At 32.1% G+C, this 10,371-nt stretch overlaps 1 protein-coding gene across 1 annotated transcript; it reads left to right on the plus strand.

The window, feature by feature from the left end:
* Positions 1-21: 21 nt before the first annotated feature.
* Positions 22-10,121, plus strand: LOC128192868 (uncharacterized). The gene is made up of 10 exons (XM_052865886.1): positions 22-67; positions 2,753-2,787; positions 4,069-4,200; positions 5,224-5,305; positions 5,510-5,700; positions 6,069-6,107; positions 7,308-7,454; positions 7,635-7,716; positions 9,520-9,710; positions 9,971-10,121. The coding sequence occupies exons 1-10, from the start codon at positions 22-24 to the stop codon at positions 10,058-10,060; spliced, it is 1,035 nt and encodes a 344-aa protein (XP_052721846.1). The 3' UTR covers positions 10,061-10,121.
* The last annotated feature ends 250 nt before the right edge of the window (positions 10,122-10,371 follow it).

The raw sequence follows: 10,371 nt of genomic DNA on the forward strand, positions 1-10,371 counted from the left end.
ACAGTAAAATGCCTAACTAATATGGGACTCTACAGCTCTTTAGCTGACGACGTACATCGCATCACAAGTATGTGAGGGCATGATATAAAGCCAGTCTTTGACGACTTCAGGTGCTGAACAAGTCGTTTGAATAATAGGTCTGGTTGATTTTTGTGGGTTACCGGTAGCTTGCCCATTTCACAGTAGTTTAAATGCAATGCAAATAAACAATGCATTACCATTTATCAAGACAAATTGTTTAGATGGGGATTAAATTCTTATGTGACATAGTGGCGCTAAAATACCTTGAAAATGTTTTAGAACCTTTTTTAAATTATTCCATGACTATATTTTCAGCAGTGCGCGTATAAAATAATAGTGCATGTATATGTATATCCTAGTGATATTTTATTTTCCTGAAATATTACGTGCTCATGTACACCTACCTGTAAGGTAGGTGCCTGTGCGGATCCAGAAAATTTTTCCAGGGGGTCCGTGGGATATTCAAGTTTGCCCCCGGGGGGGGGGGGGGGTCTGAAGCATAGTTCATTAATTTTACTATGTAAATTTAGAAGAAAAAATTAATTTTCCAGAGGACCTCTCGCCCCCTCTCCAGATCCGCGTATGAGGTGTACATGAACATGGACATTGTACATAATCTACCCGTCACTTCAATGAATTTAGCTGTATGATGATAGTCTTTTTGATAAACGCATTGCAAAGTGTCTCTTACTACACACTAGCTAGATTTGTACCGCCTTCAAGACTTTTACTTCACAAACCGAAAATTTTAAAAAGTCGTTTATTTAAAGATTTTGCAGAGAATCTCAAAATAAATTGCACATATTTCGATTACTGTCTTTTTAAATATTTAATAAGAAGAGCAAACTTGTTTGATTGGATTGGTTGATAAATTTGACAACGTTGGTATTTTTAAATTTAGAGTTATTTCTCTTTACATTTGGCAAATTGAAAACGTGAATGAGAACGTACGCCATCGTCTGATCTGGAGATCACGGATACTTTGATTCCATTCTGCTAACAAATTGAAGAATTAAAAAAAAAATTAATGATCTGTCAAAATGTCACAAATTTTACACAAACTGGAAGATGTTGATGCACAGATAAATTTTATTATTTGATGACATTCATATAGAAAAATATTGAAATGAGATGATTCAAAATATTTTTTTCATTTGTACATAATCTTTTTGTTTGATGAAAGTTTTCTGAGATAATGCCACACATTTAATATATGTATTTAAAAAATTCTAGAAATTATGGAAATCTCTTAATTATATACAAAAGATATAAAAATAAAAACTCGTGGTAATGCTCCGTTTAAGGCATATATTAATCAAACAAAAAATGAAGTTGACATTTTCTACAACAGTTAAAAGGAAACTTAAGATAAAAGGTCATTCAACTAGAGTACATTTTGTATTTCAGTAAATTTCACCGAGCAAGTTCCCTCTTTTTGCAGAAAATTGAGTCTCTAATATTTATCTAAAAAATAAAGTTACATGAATCAGACATTGTACCATTTCAAGTATTCTGACTGAAGCATGCCCTTAGGCTATGTCTTCACGCCTACATCAAACATTTCAAGTTGATAAAACATAATATTTCTGGAATTAATATTGCATTTACCGAATAAATTCCACTTTACAAAAATGTATAGTAATTACATTTTTGAGACATGTACATGTATGTATTAATTGCAATTTTTTTTTAGCTCGTCTTCACCATCAAACTTTTACAAAGCATATAAAAAATCCATTAAATTTTGAAGTATTGAAAAATATTTAGCTTTCTTTTACCAAAACAACACTTGTTTACATAAATTTTTTATGCTACTTCTCACAAATTTGGGTTTCAAACTACTTTTAACATTACATCTATATTAATTTTAAATTCTAAAAAGCTCCAAATACAATCTAATTAAAATTAGAACTTCCATCCGCTCCCACGCGACATATCGAAAACCGGGGAGCGGATGGGAGTTCTAATTTTAAGTAGATTGCCCCAAATATTACTAGCATTAAAAAGTGTTTTCCGTAAACAGATCATAAAAATGATAGTTTTTTCTCTGAGATTTAATTTTAGAGTCACACAATACAGCTCGGGTTTATAAACTTTCTTCATCTCTTTCACACGCTAAATAAATGTTTAAATGAATAATGTAATCAGTGAGTCTACAAGGCTCATTATCGCGAAACCCATCAAAGGTCCCGTTTTCTTTCTGAATTGAATTCGATCAAATCTTTCGTCTATTTACACAGTTTATTTTGTTAAGATTTGGTGAACGTTTTCAATGTTTTCTTTTCGCGGATGTGAACAGGTATTATTTAGAATTAACAAATGGAGGTGAAAAAGATATATACTTTCGCATACTTAATATATTTGTAATTAATTTGGTGTATTGACACCGGAAAGATTTTCAAGATTTTTTTTTCCAAATTAAAAGGAACCACGACTTAAACGAAAAAAATGCGCGATTGATAAGATAGAGAGAAGTTCTTTATGAAAAGAACAAAAAAATCCACGATTTTTCAAACAAGTCAGTGTAAATAGCTATTAAATACATATTTTATTTAAAATCAAATTGATGAATAAATCAGCTGACAAAGTGATTGTTACGTGCCCATACGAATTGATCCGCCTCTAGAGTTCAACACTCCCAACATTTGAATCAGTGACACCGGAGTTACTTCGGTCAGTGCGTTTTCGTCGGGTATTTACGGTGTAGATACTGTCTTTGTTTTTCGAAGAGCGCCAAGGCATGACGAAAGACGCCAACTAATTATGGTAAGCTTTGGAATTCCCTTGTATGTGTTCATTGTTTCTCGCCTTTTACTCTTTATTGATGCATGTGAAACTTATCTAAATGTTCTTGTTTTCAATAGAGAATTTATGTTTCGCGTGAAAAGCTTGTTTTATATGCATGAAATCTTCCTTTCAAAGACTACAATAGCCCGACTTGTCGCGTGATTAAAATTACGGACTCTTAATGAACCTTCGGTTGAATAATGGTTCCGTGCTTAAGAAAATGGACAATGGTTTTAAGAAATATTAGCCTGCTATGACAGAACAATTTTGACAGTGTGTAAAATGGACTTTTTCAAAATCAAGATTAGTGTAAAAGACGAGTAATTTCTTTAATACATGTATACTGTGCAGACGTGTGCATAAATTATTCAGTTCTTTTATAGATTAGAAAAAAATTCATCATCAATTAATAAATAAATAATTTGGCCGACCCTAAACACCTTGAGTGAACTAAATCAAAATAAAGAAGTTGTTCCCTTATTTGTATACTTGTACAATGCTACACTTGAATATGAATGTTAGTATGAAAAGAACTCTATCAGAAGGTTGTTTGAGCTAATTTCCTGTAGCCTATTCTGTTCATTCACAAACCACAAAACCTCCAGCTAGGTTATACTTGAGCCTCTGGTTACTTTTCTAAATATCACTCAAATTGAATTGGATTTAATCTCCATTACTGTTACATACACATTCAAGGCTACTCAATCTTTGGACTTGTAAAAAAAAAAAAAAAAAAAAAACATTTACTCAACTACATGCATCATTAAAAAACCCTGATTGATAGATATCGATCTTTGTCTGTATTTTAACTTGTCTGAACAAATGAACCTGTTAACATTGTGTGAAGGGGATTTAAAAATCTGAAGTAAATACAGGGAGTTCATTATGAAGTAAACTTGATCCGCCCCTTGTAAGAAGTTGGAGAGGGGAGTGGTATAACAACAATTGTCTCTATGTCTGTCTAAATATATCCTTTGTTATAACAGATAAAACATTCTTATGCATATAAAAGTAAATATTCTTTGTATCTTCGCCTCTTCCTATACTTATATTCCGATAAAGCATACAGTAAAATTATAGCGGTGAAACAGACTAGAAAATATTTCTCCTATCCTTGTAAATTGTGAAAAAAAATTATTGTGGCCAAATCAGACTGCTAACAATTAATATTAACATCAGATAATTCGTTTTGGAATTTGGAATTCGATATTGTTTGCATTTTTAAAAACGATTATAGAAATAGGACACTACGTTTTGTAGGCGGAAAAGAAGGCGAAGAAGAAGAATGGCCCGCGTCTGGAGCTGACGAAGGAGATGAAGGCGGACCTGAGGGAGGCGTTCGATGTGTTCGATGCCGACGGGTCAGGGACGATCGACGCTAGTGAGCTTAAGGTCCAGGCGTCTTACACCTAGCCTAAATATTATAGTTCACCTCTTACACTTTAAAATTGATAAATCAACAAATGTATCCCAAAAATTTATTTGTATTCATATTCAGAATGCAGGGGTCACATGATTGAGATGACCAATCATCTCTCGTGAAAAAATTGTCTTAAAAAAGTCAATATCTAATTATTGCTACATCCTCTTTGACACATTTTTAATTTTTTTTTATACTTCTTACATAGTGAATGTAAACGCGGGATTGAGTTGCTAATATTAGAACAAAAAGCCCCCAAATTAAAACACAGAGCTTTGTAATATTTTTATGAAGTAAAGATTTTCAAGGACAGGATCAATATCTTAAGGTGCCATGGGACACCTGTTGATGTTAATATGGGTTAAAGTTTGACCAAAACATGTTTTGGTAAGGGCAATAAAGGTCCCAGCATGAATAACAGATTCGTAGTCAACTCTCAAACCTATTTTGCCACGCTGTTAGATAAGATTTTTGCGATTTTTGTTCTATAAAACTATGTTTTATTTCCTTGTTCATTTTGATAGGAGGTACGTCACAATATATAGGTGTCCCACACCAACTTTATGCCTCCGTAATAATTTTGATAATGATGATATTTTAGATGAACTAGAGTTATTGCAAGAAATATACTATATGTATATAACAGCTAGCCTGGTTTCCATATGTTTTTAAAGCAAAAAAGATACATGTATATTGCCACTTGAGAAAAAATATACAAGTATCGTTAAACTTATGCAATTATGACTACTTTGATGTAAAAATGTTTACAAACTTAAACATAATTTTAAACGTTATATGTACGTTTAAAAACAACCCACAGACAGAGATACTTTAACATAGTTACCTACATAATTACAGCCTAAAATCTACACATTTTCCTCTCACCAGCAAATATAGCTCATTGTTTTTCAATTGCAATTGTTTTCGGAATGCAACACTGAAGTTGTGTGTTCTTTACACTGTCAGTATTATTGTGTATTTTTTGTTGTTTATAGATTGCTTTGCGTGCTCTTGGGTTCGAACCTAAGAAAGATGAAATGAAGAGATTGGTCGCAGAGATAGATACCGATGGTTCAGGTAGGTATAATCTATAAAACTAAATCAATCTCTCTGTCTCCCAAATTATTTTATGAGACTTAGCTCAGTTTTGAATGATTTAAATGCAATTTTGTCATATCGATTTCCCAACGCTTTAATAAGTTTAATAGTTTGAATTAGTTCATACATTGTTTCAATTTTTAAAACAAGATCAAGAATTGATAAAAAAATATTTTTTTTCAGGTATTTTGGATTTCGATGACTTTCTGACGCTGATGACGAAGAAGATGACAGAGAAGGATGAGACAGAGGACCTACAGAAGGCCTTCTGGCTGTTTGATGAGGATGGCACCGGAAAAATCTCCCGCGCAAACCTCGACCGCGTCGCCATTGAACTTGGATACGACCCTGACAAAATGCAGGACGAACTTCAGGTATATGAGTGAAAAAAAACAACCTGTGGATGATCGGTTAACATGTACTGGTTATAATCTTTTTATTAAACACACCCCTATTGTTTTGAATTTCATTTCATTGATAGAATCTGTAATAATATATCAGATATAGCGTGATTTCTTTTTCTTCAGAGATTTCTACGAAATAACAAAATTAAAATTAGTAAAGAACATAAATAGTTTCGCTGTGTCCAATCTAAAGTCCATTAAATTATAAATCAGATTTCAATATCTCTATACAACGGCCCACAACCCTCAAAAATTTTTTTTTGGATAAAATGAATGCTGCCTCATATTAACCATACATCAAATTAAAATGACTATTGCTACGTGTGTTCTTTTTCAAGGAAATGATTGATGGGGCAGACAGGGATGGGGACGGTGAGGTCAATGAACACGAGTTCCTCAGGATGATGAAGAAAACATACCAGTGATTCCATTTACCGGAAGCTACCAGTGATTCCATTTACCGGAAGCCGGCATTTTGCGACAATTGTTTACGACATATTTACACACACACACCACGTAAATTGTAAAGCGTCTCAAAACTAGAAATATCTAATACTTTATTCGAATGAACAGTGTCATAAACCAGAATCCATGAAATAAATACGTTGTTGATAAGAAATGATATTTTGTTTAATTTGAGAAAATGTATGAGAGAGAGAGAGAGAGAGAGAGAGAGAGAGAGAGAGAGAGAGAGAGAGAGAGAGAGAGAGAGAGAGAGATTTTTCATTAATAAGTTTAAACAGTTAAGTGTACAAAGTTATAAACAGAAATTTAAATGTTCAGATAAAAGCTATATTCAGTGATTGCGATAAAGTGTGACATTTAATAAGTGTTTTAAAGAGAATTATAGCAAACGTGCGTGTTAACTAAATATAATGGTAAGTTGCATGATTTCAAACTTAACATTAATATTTTTAATTCATGTATATTATAATAAACGGCATTTGATTAATTTAAGAAACTACATTTTTGCAAAACAACTTTGCAAAAGTTATTCTTTGTAATTTCTTCACTAACATAAGTTAATGTGCCTCTGGAATTAAGTTAAAGGGACATGGTCACGATTTTAGTCAAATTATATTTTTCTGTTTTTATTATTTACAATGCTTTAGAAATGAATTTCTGGTGATCAAATGAAATTTGAGGGTCAGTCGTAGAGTTATAAGTAAAATACAGGGCTCACAATTCTTTGTCATGTAACCAAGGCTCGTGCCCTGCTTTTGTTGACATAGGTTCAATATACCAGTAAAAATCTTTTTCTAGCTGATTTGGCTATTTCTTCTTGTATTCGTTTAAAGCATAAACAAACAGTTTTTAAGCTTTAAAACATTCATTTTAGGTCTAAAACTGGAATATTTACTTCAACATTCAAAATGTAAACAAAAGCTTTGTTTATATATCAAAGAATTCTAAGCTATGTGACTCGCTTTTAACTCAGTATTGATACTCAAATTTTGGCTTGCTATTAAAAATGCCTTAAAGAAGCCTTGTAATCTTTAGAATAAAAAAATATTTTTTGATTAAAATCTTGCCCATGCCCCTTTAACGTTGAAATACCAAGTATATCTACACTACAGGCCGCCTCTAAAACAAAGAAACCAGTTCGAAAATCCCAATTTAAGCTAACTGCAGAACAAGAAGCCGACCTTCGGAAAGTCTTTGATATCTTTAGCAAAGGTGGCGAAGAAAGCGGATATGGTACGATCAGCGCTGAGGACATAAAGGTGGCGACATTATATACCGAATAGATAATTTATTATTTTTTTTTATAATAAATTAAATTTGAAATAAATCTAAAAATTCAATATTATAATTTGACAACATTCGACGTTTTGATCAATATTTTTGACATCACTTTTGAATACATTGATTATATCTCTAGATATTTGTAGTTTTTTTAATAGATTGCTTTTCGAGCTCTTGGTTATGAACCAAAACAAGAAGAAATTAGACAGCTAATATCGGGAGTGGACAAGGATGGGAAAGGTAAAAAAAATCTCGAATTTTTTTTTTACAAAAAACAAAAAACAAAAACAAAAACCATAAACAAGAAAAAAAAAATCAAAACAAGAAGGCAAACAAAACAAACAGCTTTATATTAATAAATCAGGGGACTGGGTTACTTCTCTATACACGTGAATGTGCGATTCTAGAGAGAGAGAGGTTATTTTAAACCTAATTTATGTCTTTTAATAGAATATAGACAAACAGATCACTTGTCAAAATAATAGTATTTTTATCTATGTAGTGTAAGTTCGTGTAGTTGCATTTCAATATGTACATGAATAACACGTGCGTTTTCTGATCCACGTTTTAATCAGGTTTGCTTATAATATGCTTATGTACAAAATGACAGGTTTTTTTTTTTTTTTTTAGAACTTTGTATGAGAAAAACAATAGCATGTTCGTCATTTTTATATTTTTAATCAAATTAAATAGCAAATGTGTTTTGTATCGTGTGTTTTACCTGTAATCTTCAACTCAGTTTTTAGCTAACAAATATGAAAACAAATGAAAAAAAATAATTACAAAATATCAAAACACGAGAGTCTCATGTTGCGAAAGGTGGGTTTATCGACAGATACCTTAATACACGGTCTATTCCGATAGATCTTTTAATAAAATCGATTCTAATACTCATTTAGTGAAGTCACTTTCACCCATTTAAGGTCGTTAACATCGAGCATAACGCTCACCAAACAAAAATTGCATCCTATTGGTGTACTCAAATAAAAAAGAATTTCATTTCGGGAAAAGGTTAATACATGAATAAAGCAATTCTCTTGGTCAATCCATTAGCGGTGCCACAAAAAAATTAATTAAATATTCCATGTTAAAACAATGAAGCTTGTCATTTCTTCATCATCAAACAATGGCTACCTTCAAAAAATTGTTCTTGTTATGTCATACATACCGAATTTAAATACTAGCATATATTCTAACTTTATTTGCTCTCAGAAGACTAATTCTAACTGATTAATTCCTGGCCAAAAATGATTACATCAACATGCACTTATTATGTGCTGTAAAAAAAACCCAGTCACCCTAATAACACTCTTTATCACAAGAATGTACTTTTAATTCGAATTATCTCTTTTCCAACTGCAGGATCATGATGCAGACGACACCTTTAGCTTAGAGAGAAGGAGTAAAGATTAAGTGTAAATTAAAATAAATGATTTAACATTCTAATGAAAAATAACGAGCTGTAGACTGCAATGTATTTGTTCTTAGTACGTCTCCATTTGATAGGGCTCTATTACGGATTAATACTCGTCCATGTAACGATTTGACTCTTACTTAGATTCCATGCTAGAAGTTCCCACCACCCTCAAATCATTTGACAATCCAATCCTTCTCTCTTTCGTATATTGATTATGTCATTTTCAGACAATATACATGTATAACCAGGTATTGAGTGAGGAATTTCTTTAATTTAGAATTCATGCAGTTTTTTGGCGAGCAAAGTGAACACATTATAAGTATGTTCTCATTCTGTTACCTATAGAATATTATTTCGGCGGGGGATATCCTTTTCTGATTTTGAATTTTTGTTTATTTCTTTAAGTTGCAAGACTTTCTGTAACTATTTTTAGAATTCCTGATTTGTCGAAATATACTTGTCAAATGAAGTAGAAGAGAGATAACTCAAAAGTGCCTAAATTCTTTGCAATTGGATAACGTTAATTCACTTTGAAAGCCTTTTAAAATATTAGGGATTTTATTCTACTTCGGCCTTCATCCTGGCTCATTTATGATATAGTATGATAATATTTGTTTTAATTGTAGGTTTGTTAGACTTTAATGATTATTTAGCGATTATGACGAAGAAAATGACACAGAAAGATGACGTAGAGGATCTGCAAAAAGCATTCGAGTTGCTGGATCGCGACGGAGACGGAAAAATCAATTCCGGAGATCTACAGTCGGTTGCTGCCGAACTTGGGTATTTTACAGGTACAATGGCCGAGGACCTACAGGTAATCTATACTTGTGGTAAATGAAAAGATATGCGCCCATATTTCTTAAAGCCTTATTATGCATCTCTTTGCAAGTCAAGCACACTAACTTGACACTTTAAAGTTTAGATAATTTTATAAAAGTTTAGTTCATGGCAAAGTTAAATCGTATTTAAATTTTAATATTTTTTTCTTTAAAAAAAGAAAAACAACCTCGCATTATTGTCCCATTAAAAATACAAAATATTTGTATTTAGGTTTCAAGGTTTGAACTTTTACAGGAGATGATCGATTTCGCCGACAAGGATGGCGATGGTGTGGTCAGTGAGAGGGAGTTCCTCAAATTCCTAAAGAAAACAACTTTTGAATGACCCGTATTACTGTGCATTGTTGATAAATGAATTCATTTTTACCTATAAACCCCTTTTTGTTGGACAGCCCCTTTTTCTCATATCAGACTAAACATTCAATTTGTATATACAGCGGCGGCCGACTTCGACATAACCGGGGTATTCGAGATATCCCATGTCCGAGATACCGATATTTACCTGTACTGTATGATTTTATTCAGAAACTGATGCATTCTATTTGGTTAAAAAAAGTTATGAAATTTTATTCATGATATTTTAATACATCTACATGCCAATGCAAATATATATCTTATATACATGTATACACAATA

This window comes from Crassostrea angulata, chromosome 1, assembly GCF_025612915.1.
Source record: "Crassostrea angulata isolate pt1a10 chromosome 1, ASM2561291v2, whole genome shotgun sequence".
Taxonomy (NCBI): Eukaryota; Metazoa; Mollusca; class Bivalvia; order Ostreida; family Ostreidae; genus Magallana; species Magallana angulata.